The sequence below is a fragment of the Mercenaria mercenaria genome, chromosome 3 (assembly GCF_021730395.1).
Source record: "Mercenaria mercenaria strain notata chromosome 3, MADL_Memer_1, whole genome shotgun sequence".
In the NCBI taxonomy this organism is placed as follows: Eukaryota; Metazoa; Mollusca; class Bivalvia; order Venerida; family Veneridae; genus Mercenaria; species Mercenaria mercenaria.
Genome location: NC_069363.1, coordinates 35529932 through 35543232, shown reverse-complemented (window position 1 = coordinate 35543232; position 13301 = coordinate 35529932). Strand labels below are relative to the sequence as shown.

The 13301-nt window shown below is 37.5% G+C and overlaps 1 protein-coding gene across 4 annotated transcripts in view; it reads left to right on the top strand.

The window, feature by feature from the left end:
* Window positions 1-13301, top strand: part of LOC123525088 (mediator of DNA damage checkpoint protein 1-like) — a 49363-nt gene that overhangs the window by 15539 nt on the left and 20523 nt on the right. For all 4 annotated transcript variants that reach the window (XM_053538192.1, XM_053538190.1, XM_045303827.2 and 1 more), the window contains exons 11-19: window positions 790-885; window positions 1320-1395; window positions 2769-2853; window positions 5001-5123; window positions 6991-7071; window positions 7527-7676; window positions 9376-10092; window positions 11564-12914; window positions 13138-13283. In XM_053538192.1, the coding sequence (XP_053394167.1) occupies window positions 790-885; window positions 1320-1395; window positions 2769-2853; window positions 5001-5123; window positions 6991-7071; window positions 7527-7676; window positions 9376-10092; window positions 11564-12914; window positions 13138-13283 (2825 nt within the window). The remainder of the gene's footprint in view (window positions 1-789; window positions 886-1319; window positions 1396-2768; window positions 2854-5000; window positions 5124-6990; window positions 7072-7526; window positions 7677-9375; window positions 10093-11563; window positions 12915-13137; window positions 13284-13301) is intronic.

Here is a 13301-nt window from a genome sequence, read left to right as displayed (position 1 = left end):
TCACTGATAGAAATAATATTCATTGAAGTTATCTTTTTACACATTTTATGCTAAGCTAGCATGAAAGCATGTCTGTTTTTGTGTTAGAGCATCTGCAGAATTTCAAAGGGAATGTGTTGATGCCTTAACTCTACCTGGTTTGGCCCTTATACCTATGTTATAACAAAAAAAAAAGATGTTGGTTAAATTATAAAGAAAGGAAAGGTTTATTTGTAAGAAATACTTTTTTGACAGACTAATTTTAAGGGATGGGCACTATTTTGATAGACTAATTTTAAGGGATGGGCACTCAGGCCTGGTGGACACATATCTACAGATAGTTTTTACGTCTACTATTCAATACAGGTAGTTTTTACCTCTACTGTACAAAGTAAAATTTTGATGCACTTTCAGTTCTCTCTGTTATTTGTTCAATATGCATCATTATCACCCGCCTTATTTGATACAAAGATTGTGGCTCTCGCATTAATATATCGTGAATCGTGTCCCCCTGTTTACTTAGAATTTCAGATTAGTTTTGATACACTTGTTGCTGTCTCTGTAATAAGTAATTCAGATTGAAATAAATCGTTTTCAATCATCACCTGCATCATGGGACACAACTCGCTTACTTGAATTTACCTTCTCAACTCAGAATCTTCAGACATGAAAACATTTCATTTCTCTGACAAAGCAGTATTGCAAGCGTATTAATCACTCCAGTCTCAGATAAGCCCTATTTCACTATCCAGTATTGAAATAGTCAAGTATGCTGTCTCCCCCCAACAGCTCTTGTTTATATTGTTTCAGACAGTCAAGATGATGAGGATGAGGATGATAATGTCAAGTCAAAAATGATGGGTGCGGCCACTCAAGCTTACGTTTGTGAAAGTGATGTAACTACAGGTTTGTAGCTTTATTCATGTATCTTTGTTCATTCCTGTTACATAATACATGTAGGTCCCACACTAACATATTTAAGAAAGTATTACAAAAAAAATCATGACATTAGTTGTTAGTGCAAAATCATTAATATTCATAGTGGACCAATTATTACGAATTAAGTGCGACAACCAAGGAAATTGACTCAAACAACCAAATTCCTATTCATTTAATCTTCCAAGGTCTGAAATTCATATCCCAATGACATAGTTCTTTTGGGTAACAGACACAAATTTCATGCCAGTCAAATTAAATGATTTACAATATTACATGAAATTAGAAAAGCTGATCATTTTTCTCTGATATTATATATATAAGTATTCAATATTTATGTTTTTGATTATTACTGCCATTTATACCTCTGAGACTATAAAAATATGTGTTTTTTATTGATCTAGATGAGGAAGACAGCATTGTGAGTAAGAAATCCCTTCTATCTGCCCCAACACAAGCTTTTCTTGATGATGATGTAAGGTAGGAATTTGCTTTTGATTGGGACAGCTATGTTCATAGAACTTTTTATGTGAAGGATGACCAGAAATACTTATTCAGGCTTTGGCAATATTTTAGTCAATGTGGTCTTTCCATTAGAAATTTTAAGTGTCCAACACTTTACACTTAGAGGTCAAATTTTGGCCAATCTTCAAACATGTAAGTCTTAGTTTAATCTGTGAAAAGTTTGATACTGGGTTACATTAAGTACAAAAACTAAGTCACTTGGTCAAATTACAGAAAGTCCTTGTTAACACTATAGAGGTCACATTTTTTACCTGATCTGTCTAAAATCTGGTCAGAATAATTGTTGTTACACTGCTTTATATTTTACACTCCTAAGTACAGGAAAACTTGCATTATTTTTCGATGTTAGTTATGCCCGTTCTTCAGAAACACAAACATTCCAAACATTTCCTAAACAACTGATACTTATTTCGGGAAACCAGTTTGACTGCTACTCTTAAGTGATAAATAGTTGTAAAAAGAGCTTCATGCATTTTTAACATGTAAACCAATCTGATACTGTTTGTGGTCACAGATAAACTTAGAATAATAATAATTGAGCCGTGCCATGAGAAAACCAACATAGTGCATTTGCGACCAGCATGGATCCAGACCAACCTACGCATCCATGCAGTCTGGTCAGGGTCCATGCTGTTCGCTAACAGTTTCTCTAATAGGCTTTGGTCGCAAATGCAATATGTTTGTTTTCTCATGGTGTGGCTCTTATGAATGCACTGATGCATGTTGATCCATACTAATTTCTCCCTGTTTTACAGGATCATGATCATCATGATTTTGTTTTTCTTGAAAACATATTCAGTTTCCCTGTTTTCAGCTTTCACTCATGCTTTCAGAAATGAGGGTGATTACTTTTGGGTAAAAAAAATTATCTGGATGACTGTTTTTATAAAATCTTTGTAATGTTTGAAACTGGGTCATTTGGGATCAAACTATGTCAGTCATCGAAAACTATTTTAAAATAAAGGCCAAATTTTCTACCTATCTACATGTACGTAAAACTTTTTCAGATTATTTTAGTGAAATCCAGACTAGCTCCAAACCCTATGTTACTAGATAAAATCATAAAAACATTTTTAACATTAAGAGGCAAGATTTTCTACCTAGTCTTCATGAAGCCTTATTTTATTGAAATCTGTGTAATGTAAAGTTTGAAAATGGATCATCTGGAGACAAAAACATATTTATATACTCTAGGCAGGAGTTTTTCAGTTATGAGTTTGTCTTTTTGAAATCACCTTGGTAGAAAAACTAGGTCACTTGGATTATACATGTATCATAGAAAAAAGGTAGATTTTTTTTTAGAAAGATGCTTTTTTGTAATATTACAGTACCTGTAGTGAAGACTCTCCACAAAAGAGGTCACTTTTGACTGCAGCTACCCAAGCATTTGTTGCTGATAGTGATGATGATAAGGTAAGATAACAGTTTTTTTTAGCTCACATGTCACAAAGTGACAAGGTGAACTTTTGTGATCACGCGGTGTCCGTCGTCTGTCGTCCGTCCGTCCGTGCGTCCGTCCGTAAACTTTTGCTTGTGACCACTCTAGAGGTCACATTTTTCATGATATCTAGGTCAAGTTCGAAACTGGGTCACGTGCCATCAAAAACTAGGTCAGTAGGTCTAAAAAAAGAAAAACCTTGTGACCTCTCTAGAGGCCATAATTTTCAATGGATCTTCATGAAAATTGGTCAGAATGTTCACCTTGATGATATCTAGGTCAGGTTCGAAACTGGGTCACGTGCCTTCAAAAACTAGGTCAGTAGGTCTAAAAATAGATAAACCTTGTGACCTCTCTAGAGGCCATATATTTCACATGATCTTCATGAAAATTGGTCAGAACGTTCACCTTGATGATATCTAGGTCAAGTTCGAAGCTGGGTCACGTGCCATCAAAAACTAGGTCAGTAGGTCAAATAATAGAAAAACCTTGTGACCTCTCTAGAGGCCATATTTTCCATGGGATCTGTATGAAAGTTGGTCTGTATGTTCATCTTCATGATATCTAGATCAAGTTCGAAAGTGGGTCACGTGCCATCAAAAACTAGGTCAGTAGGTCAAATAGTAGAAAAACCTTGTGACCTCTCTAAAGGCCATATTTTTCAATGGATCTTCATGAAAGTTGGTCTGAATGTTCATCTTGATGATATCTAGGTCAAGTTCGAAACAGGGTCATGTGCGGTCAAAAACTAGGTCAGTAGGTATAAAAATAGAAAAACCTTGTGACCTCTCTAGAGGCCATACTTGTGAATGGATCTCCATAAAAATTGGTCAGAATGTTCATCTTGATGATATCTAGGTCAAGTTCGAAACTGGGTCACGGGCCATCAAAAAGTAGGTCAGTAGGTCAAATAATGAAAAAACCTTGTGACCTCTCTAGAGGCCATATTTTTCATTGCATCTATACGAAAATTGGTCTGAATGTTTATCTTGATGATATCTAGGTCAAGTTTGAAACTGGGTCAACTGCGATCAAAAACTAGGTCAGAAGTTCTTGAAATAGAAAAACCTTGTGACCTCTCTAGAGGCCATACCCTTGAATGGATCTTCATGAAAATTGGTCAGAATGTTCACCTTGATGATATCTAGGTCAAGTTTGAAACTGGGTCACATGCCTTAAAAACTAGGTCAGTAGGTCAAATAATAGAAAAACCTTGTGACCTCTCTAGAGACCATATTTTTCAATGGATCTTTATGAAAATTGGTCAGAATTTTTATCTTGATAATATCTAGGTCAAGTTCAAAACTGGGTCACATGAGCTCAAAAACTAGGTCACTATGTCAAAAAATAGAAAATACGACGTCATACTCAAAACTGGATCATGTGGGAAGAGATGAGCGATTCAGGACCATCATGGTCCTCTTGTTTCTTTGAGTCATAGGTCTGTTAGAATTTAAACTGTGAAACCTCTGGTGTGACTTCAGTGGTTAATTTAGGTCAGTGTCCTATTCACGTACAATTCACTGGAGATGCAAAGTAATATGACGAGCATCCCTGAAGGGGAATCCCTGTACTTAAAAGCAAAAATTACAAAATGATAAAATTAATATTGCACACACTTGCTGTCAAAATAACGTATGCGGGATCTGATTTGTTAAAGCCAATAATTTAACCAACAGAAATTGGTATTGTAGCTTAGTTTAGGTTTCAGTTCCCCCAAAGTTGTTTCCTACATTTTCCCACCTATCAGTGTCATTGAAAATACTATGACAACCTGAAACAATGAAGCTGAATTTTAGTCTGGCTAAAAATATGTACCAAATTAACTTGATGTTGACTATTTTCATACAGTATTGTGTGAGGTTTTCCAGTGCTACAGGCAATATTCAGATCAAAAAGAAAAGAAAGTTTGCTATTGTTTCCCAGATTACATTTAAAAATAACCTTTTAAAAAGAAAAGGTACTTAATGCCTTATGCCATTTAATTATATATTGCTTTAATTAAGTTGTGTTATCTGCAATGTTAGAAATATTTACCATTGATTGTGATTATAAAACTGTGCATTCATACTAGACAAACTGGATGAAGAATGAAGGTTTACTAGTGCCACTTTTGTTTCAGACGCCGTCTAAGAAGAGACAAGCAAAGATAGCACCCACAGTTGCCTATGATATGGATGAGGGTATTGAACCAACACAGGGCTATGACATGGATGAAGAAACTGATGATGAAAAGCAAGAAAAAGTAAGTTCACCATTTACTTACTTTTATATAATTGACTGATAAATATTCCTAGTGTACTAATTTTCATGAATTATGTGGCTGTATAACTCCATTTAACTAAAAACATAACAAACAAATGAGATTCACTATTACTACATATCTTTTAAATCTATGAATTTAGATCCTCATATATTTCCTGGAACAGTGTGTTATTTCTTAACACTAACCACAGAATTGAGTGATTTCTCAGTATCTAGTTATTATTATTATTATTATTATACCAGATTTATATAGTTACATAGCATTTAAACTTTGGACTTTCTTTTTTTATGACAATGGCATAAAAAGCACAGCTGTAAAAGGTTTTACTTGACAGTTATATGATTTATGTGGTTTATTATATGGTTATTGACTCTCTTCTTGATTAATTTAAAAAAGAACGAGCAAGGTTGTATACTAATACCTAAACATAGAGAATAGATTGTGATTTTGCTGAAACGGTCAGCCTAGTATGTAGGGGACAGAAATACAAATGTAGAAGTTGTGAGTTTGATCCCCCACCAGGGTGAATGTTTTTATGCCCCCAAAGGGAGGCATATTAGTTTTCAACTGTCCATCCGTTAGTTCGTTAGTTCGTTCGTCACAACGTTAACTTTTTGCATGAAGGCCTTTTACTCGCAAACCACTGCACCCAGGACCTTCAAACTTCACATGCTGATAGTACTTATTGAGTACAGCACCACTACTGACTTTGGGGTCACCAGGTCAAAGGTCAAGGTCACAGGGGCCAACATTAACTTTTTGCATGAAGGCACTTTACTCGCGAACCACTGCACCCAGGACCTTCAAAGTTCACATGCTGATAGTACTTATTGAGAACACCACCCCTACTGACTTTAGGGTCACCAGGTCAAAGGTCAAGGTCACAGGGGCCAATGTTAACTTTTTGCATGAAGGCACTTTACTTGCGAACCACTGCACCCAGGACCTTCAAACTTCACGTGCTGATAGTACTTATTGAGTACACCACCCCTACTGACTTTGGGGTCACCAGGTCAAAGATCAAGGTCACAGGGGCCAACGTTAACTTTTTGCATGAAGGCACTTTACTCGTGAATCACTGCACCCAGGACCGTCAAAGTTCACATACTGATAGTACTTATTGAGTACACCACTCCTACAGACTTCAGGGTCACCAGGTCAAAGGTCAAGGTCACAGGGGCCAACGTTAACTTTTTGCATGAAGGCACTTTACTCGCGAACCACTTCACCCAGGACCTTCAAACTTCACGTGCTGATAGTACTTTATGAGTACACCAACCCTACTGACTTTGGGGTCACCAGTTCAAAGGTCAAGGTCACAGGAGCTAACGTTAACTTTTTGCATGAAGGCACTTTACTTGCGATCCACTTCACCCAGGACCTTCAAACTTCACATGCTGATAGTACTTATTGAGTACACCACCCCTACTGACTTTGGGGTCACCAGGTCAAAGGTCACCAGGTCAATTGTCAAGGTGCTGTGGGGGCATTTGTCACCATTAGTGACAGCTCTTGTTTATAATTGATCCAAAGCAGTATGGCAGATGTAAGTAGTCCTCCAGCTGTTATTCAGAAGGGGAAGTTTTCAGTTACTTGTACAGAAATACTCTTTACTAATAAAAAATTGATACAAAATTCAGGTTAACTAGCTGTCATTACGTAACTTAGATGCAGTTGAAAAGTGGTGTTAAACCTGTATTGGTAACAAAACACTTGATTACCCACGTTCCCCGACTCCCCCTCCCTTTCAAACTGAAAGAATTGTTCTTCAGATTTTGAAATTCAAGTAGAAGTGAAAGAAATTCATCTTGTGGCATGACTTTTAACACAGTACTCAATGTTTCAGGAGGAGGAAGAACAGAAGAGCAGTGGTATCTTGTTTGAACCAACACAGGCTTATTTAGGAAGTAAAGCTCCAGATGATCAGGTAAATGAATGTCTTTTTACAGTCATTGCCAAATTAGCTGATCTGGAAAGATTTAGACTGACAGTCAGAAGGTTTTCCATTTGAATAAAACAAGTGAACTAGCAACATACTTGTTCTTCCCTTGCAAGGAGGCATGTAGTAATCACACGGCCCATTTGTATTTTCAGTTCATCCTTTCATCTGAAACACTTTATGTCACAGCAATTACATTTAAACTGTTCAAGAACTCTAATGAAGTTTGAAGCATGCTGAACAGGTTCATGGCATGCAAGAATTAGGTCTGCTTCCAAAGTCACACAAAAGTGCAGTCCACTTCTGGGGCATTTTTCTGTCGCCAGTAGTGACATATCTTGTTGAAACAGCTACTGCCTGCTTGACAAGTATGTACCTAAACATGTGAATGTTGATTAAACTTACAAGATGTCACAAATGTTTGTGTTGTACTTGAATTTCAGGATAATGTTGATGATGCCAAGTCTGATACATCAGAAGAGTTTGTGCTGGAAGGTGATACTGATGCTGAAGACAGTAACGATGATGGAGAAATACTTGCTGCACCTACACTAGCTTGTGATGTTCCTGACGAAGAGGAAGGTGAAACACAGGTTAGATCTGAATGTAATATTTTGACAACTTTTTGTTTCTCCAAAGTTTGTTTTGCTTTATTGTCAGGTGTGCCACATAGAAATTGCCATTATATACATGCAGCTCTATATTTGGAGAAGTGTGTTTATATGTAACTTGAGCCTCCTTGGTCAGGGTGAAAAAGTGTTCTTTTGACAGTGAAATTGACCATGTTTACCTCTTTTGCAATAACTGAATCTGTTAAAATGATGTGTTTTTTGGTAGAAATGGCTATTTCATGAAGCATGAGTTTGTTAATCCCCCGCCGTGGCGGAGGGATTATAGGAATGGTCTGCGTCCGTCTGTCCTTCCGTCCGTCTGTCCGTCCTTCCGTCTGTCCTTCCGTCCGTCTTTCCGTCCGTCTTTCCGTCCTTCCGTCCGTAACAAAATCGTGTCCGGTCCATATCTCCTAAACCCCTTGAAGGATTTTCATGAAACTTGGGTCAAATGATCACCTCATCAAGACGATGCGCAGAACCCATGAGTCAGCCTTGTCGGTTCAAGGTCAAGTTCACAACTCAAGGTCAAAGGTTTGAGCCTGCCATTTACTGTCCGCTCTATATCTCCTAAACCCCTTGAAGGAATTTTATAAAACTTGGGCAAATGATCACCTTATCAAGACAATGTGCAGAACCCATGAGTCAGCCATGCCGGCTCAAGGTCAAGGTCACAAAGCAAGATCAAAGGTTTGAGCCTTCAATTTTGTGTCCGCTCTATATCTCTTAAACCCCTTGAAGGAATTTTATAAAATTTGGGTCAAGTGATCACCTCCTCAAGACGATGTGCAGAACCATGAGTCAGTCATGCCGGCTCAAGGTCAAGGTCACAACTTAGGGTCAAAAGTTTGAACCTTCCATTTTGTGCCCGCTCTATATCTCCTAAACCCCTTGAAGGATTTTCATCAAACTTGGGTCAAATGATCACCTCATCAAGGCGATGTGCAGAACTTATGAGTCAGCCATGTCTGCACAAGGTCAAGGTCACAACTGAAGGTCGAAAGGTTTGAGCCTTCCATTTCGTGTCCGCTCTATATCTCCTAAACCCCTTGAAGGAATTTTATAAAACTTGGGTCAAATGATTACCTCATCAGAACGAGGTGCAGAAATTATGCGTCAACCATGCCAGCTCAAGGTCACGGTCACAACTAAGGGTCGAAGGTTTGAGCCTTCCATTTCGTGTCCACTCTGTATCTCCTTAACCCCTTGAAGGATTTTCATCAAACTTTGGTCAAATGATCACCTCATCAAGAACTCATGAGTCAGCCATGTCAACTCAAGGTCAAGGTCACAACTGAAGGTCAAAGGTTTCAGCTCTGTATCTCCTAAACCCCTTGAAGGATTTTCATGAAACTTTGGTCAAATGATCACCTCATCAAGACGTTGTGCAGAATTCATGAGTCAGCCATGTCAGTTCAAGGTCAAGGTCACAGCTAAAATCAAAGGTTTTACCCTTTCACTATCCATAGCAGTGGCGGGGGATTTAGCTGTCTTTCAGACTGCCTTATTGAGTTTGAATACTGCAGTGCAAAAAGGTACAGTAACTAAGTGTTTCATTTTTATGTTGAGATTAATTTCTATTCAGAGTCACATGTAGACTCGTCCACAAATTTGTTGTCTGATTATTTATGATTTCATGGTATATGAGTGACATTATAATTATAAAGCCAAAACCTCAATTCAGGTTGTATCTACGGAAGAGCCGACTCAAGTTATTGGTGGAAAAGCTGAAGATGATGCAACAGTTGCTGTTGGTGAAGAGGCTACTCAAGTGTTTGATGAACCAGAGACAAAGAAAGCAGGAAGGAATAGAAAAGTTAAGGCTGATGAAACAGTACCTGTTTGTGAGGCAGAAACACAAGTCTTTCAGGGAAATGAAGACAGCGACATTAAACCACATGTTTCAAATGATGATGCCACACAAGTATTTGATGAAGATACAAAGGGCAGAAAAGAGCAGAGAAAATCTGCTGAATCAAATGTTGCAGAGACACAGGTGTTTGATGAAAATGCTACTCAAGTTTTTGACAATGACCATGACACTAAATCTGTGCAAAAAAATAAAATGAAGAATGAGCAGACTGCAGAAACTCAAGTTTTTAATGTTGATGCTACACAGTGTTTTGATGATAGAAATGATGAGAACATTAAAGATACCAATGAAGTAGAGACCCAAGTATTTGATGAACCACTTAAAATTAAAACTGGTAAAAAGGCAGATACTTCAGAATGTGAAGAAATGGCCACACAAGTATTTGATAAAGATGATGGTGTTAGTGATGGTGAAGGGCAAACATTTGATATAACTGCAGCATCAACACTTGCCTTTAATGAGGAAGCGGCTGAAGAGTCAGAGACGGAGGAAGTTGATGCTGTTGCTGGAGGAGATGATGCAACACAAGTAAGCCCAGTGTTTCGACATCTTGGTAGATTTTTGTGCCCCCACCACTCAGTTGAGGGGGCATATAAAATTGGTCTTGTCCATGTGTCCGTCCGTCCGAAAAAAGTTTGTAACGCGCCAAGCTCAAAAAGTATTTGATATAAATTGATGAAACCTTGCATGAGTCTTTACCATGATATAAACTTGCGCACCTCCTATTTTTCATTTGGCTCCGAAGCTCAAAAAGTATTTCATATAAATTGATGAAACCTAGCATGAGTATCATGACATAAACTTGCGCAGTTCCTATTTTTCGTCTGGCTCCGCTCCCTATTTCCATAGTTATGGCCCCTGAAATAGTCAAAAATGCACATTTTCACCTTGTGACATGCCTAGCTCAAAAAGTATTTCATATAAATTGATAAAACCTTGCATGAGTCTTTACCATGATATGAACTTGCACACCTATTTTCCATCTGGCTCTGTCCCTTATTTCCAGAGTTATGGCCCCTGAAATAGTCCAAATGCACATTTTCAGCTTGTGATGGGCCTAGCTCAAAATGTATTTCATATAAATTGATGAAACCTTGCATGAGTCTTTATCAAGATGTGACCTTGTGCACTTGGCATTCTTCTTGAGTTTTTAGTGCTAATTACAGAGTTACCGCCCTTGAAACAGTCAAAATAGTGGATGTTTTGTTTGTGATGCTCGTAGCTCAAAAAGTGTATGGCCTAGAATAATGAATCCCTTATATAAAATGTTTGTTGAGGCTATTCTCCCTAAAGATTGCAAACATTTGAATTATTTCCCCTTATTTGTGACAAATGTACCAGTGGGGGCACACCCCATGTCCTACAGACACATTCTAGTTTAACCCTTATCATGCTGGACACGATAAATTCTGCCTTTGCGACCAGTGCAGATCAAGATCAGCCTGCGCATCCGTGTAGTCTGATCATGAACTACACTGTTCGCCATTCAGTCAGTATCTTTTTGGTAAGCACTCCTTTTAACAGTTAATGGTACTGTCCAAACTGAAAGATGGACAAGTTCATTATAGAAATTTAGTGGGCTATTAAATAAAGAATGATTCATTTGCAGGGCTGATTAAAAGCACTTACTGCAGCATATCTGAAAATTATTTGAATATGTCTTGTTAATATGTTCTGTTTTGTTTTATTTTTGTTAATTTAAAAAGACACAAAACATTTGTGTTTGCTTCCCACTTATTATGGTTAAGGAGGAGTCCAGGTATTCCACTCAGTATCCTCTTATGTACAGAATTACACAGACCTGTATAAGCAACCTGGATGGCATTCTTACTTGTTAGGATTTGATCCTGGTTTCACTGGAATGGTAGTGGGAAAGAGGTATAAAGTCTTTATCTCTTATGGCTAAAATGGCCTCTTTCATTGCCTTAATTATGAAAACTGATGCAACGTGAACTGTTCTTTGATGAATTCGGAGCTTATCTTAAAGTATGAATTTCAGGTCTTTGATGGAGCAGATTCAACGGTTGCTGTCAGTGATGACCAAACTTTTCCAGTGGAATCAGAAACTACACAAAACAAATCTAGAAGAGGAAGAGCAAAGCAATGTAAGGTTGATGAAACAGTTGCAGTTACTGATGATGCTACACAAGTATTTGAAGATAAACCTGTCCAGACCAAGGCTGTTAAAGGGAGAAAAAAGCAGGGAGCAACAACTAATGATACAATTGCAGTTTCTGATGATGCAACACAAGTGTTTGATGAGACAGTCGCTGTCGAAGAAGTTGAAAGTAAGTCAAAGTCTGGTAGCAGGAAGAGGGGGAAGAAAAAAGAACATACTGCTAAAGAGGAAAACAATGATGATGCTACACAAGTGTTTGATGAGACAGTTGCTATAGGTGGTGATGATCAAACAGTTGCTGTAGAAGATATTGAAAGTAAAACTAAGTTGGGCAGTAAAAGGCAGGGTAAGAAAAAAGAACATGTTGTTAAACAGGACAACAATGAAGATGCTACACAAGTTTTTGATGAAACAGTAGCAGTTGAAGAAATTGACAAGCATCAGGGTAAAGGAAAATCACATACTGGGAAAACTTTTGAACATGATGATGCTACTCAGGTATTTGAAGAAAATTCTGATACAAGTGAAAGCGGGAAGCAGAAAAGAAAGTCAGTTAAAGGTAAATCTACACATGGAAATGAAACAGAACAGGCTACTCAAATCTTTGAAGAAACTTTACAAGTGGCCAAAAGCAAGGAGTCTGAAAAGAAAATTTTAAAGAATAAAGCAAATGTTAGGACCAGAAAGAAAGTACAAGAAGAACCTACACAAATTATTGATGATACAGTGCCAGTTTCAGAAGAAATGGAAATAAATTTTGAAGACACAGAAAATGAAAATGCAGAATGTTGTAAAACTGAGGAAGCAACACAGGTTTTTGAAAAGGGCACTGATACCGAAAGTGAAGAAAAGGAAGTACCAGTTGAAACTAAAGGTAAAAGAACAAGAGGTAATAGACAGGCAAACAATAAGAATGTGAAAGAAAATGTAGCAAAGACAAATGTGAACAAACAATCAGAAATTTTAGAATCTTGTGAAAAGGCTAATGATGTTGCTTCCACAAATGTTAGAAAAAGTAGCAGGACTAGAGGCAAAGCAACTTTTACTAAAAAAGATGAAGTAGTGACAGAAAAGTCTAGTAAAACAGTCAGGACAAAAAGTAAAAAAGGAGAACTTGCTGAGGAAAGTAAAGGATCTGATCAGGATGAGGGTAAAGGAAGGAAAGCAGGCAAGGGAAAGAGAAAAGAAGAGCCTGAATTTGAACCAGCTACACAAATATATGCAGACAGTGGTAAATTTGACAATTCATGAACTTGTCTTTTAGTGATAATTATATTGTTTTTCATTCCTCTACGATTATTTAGTATTTTCAGCCAAATTTTGATTCATAGTTTCAGATTACATTGGGACATTTGTTTAGTAAAATTTTTTTTTAAATAATACAGAACAAAAAGTGTAAAATTCTGTGTTAATGATTTTAAGTGGATGTTTCTGAAAGATTATAATGTTTTCAGAGTCCTCTGATGGGATAGCTACACAGAGGTATGGAGAGGCAGAGGATGAGGTAGCTACACAGAGATATGGAGAGGTAGGGGATGAGGTAGCCACACAGAGGTATGGAGAGGTAGAAGATGATGATCTCACTCCTGATATTAATGAGGTACTATTAATTCTGAAT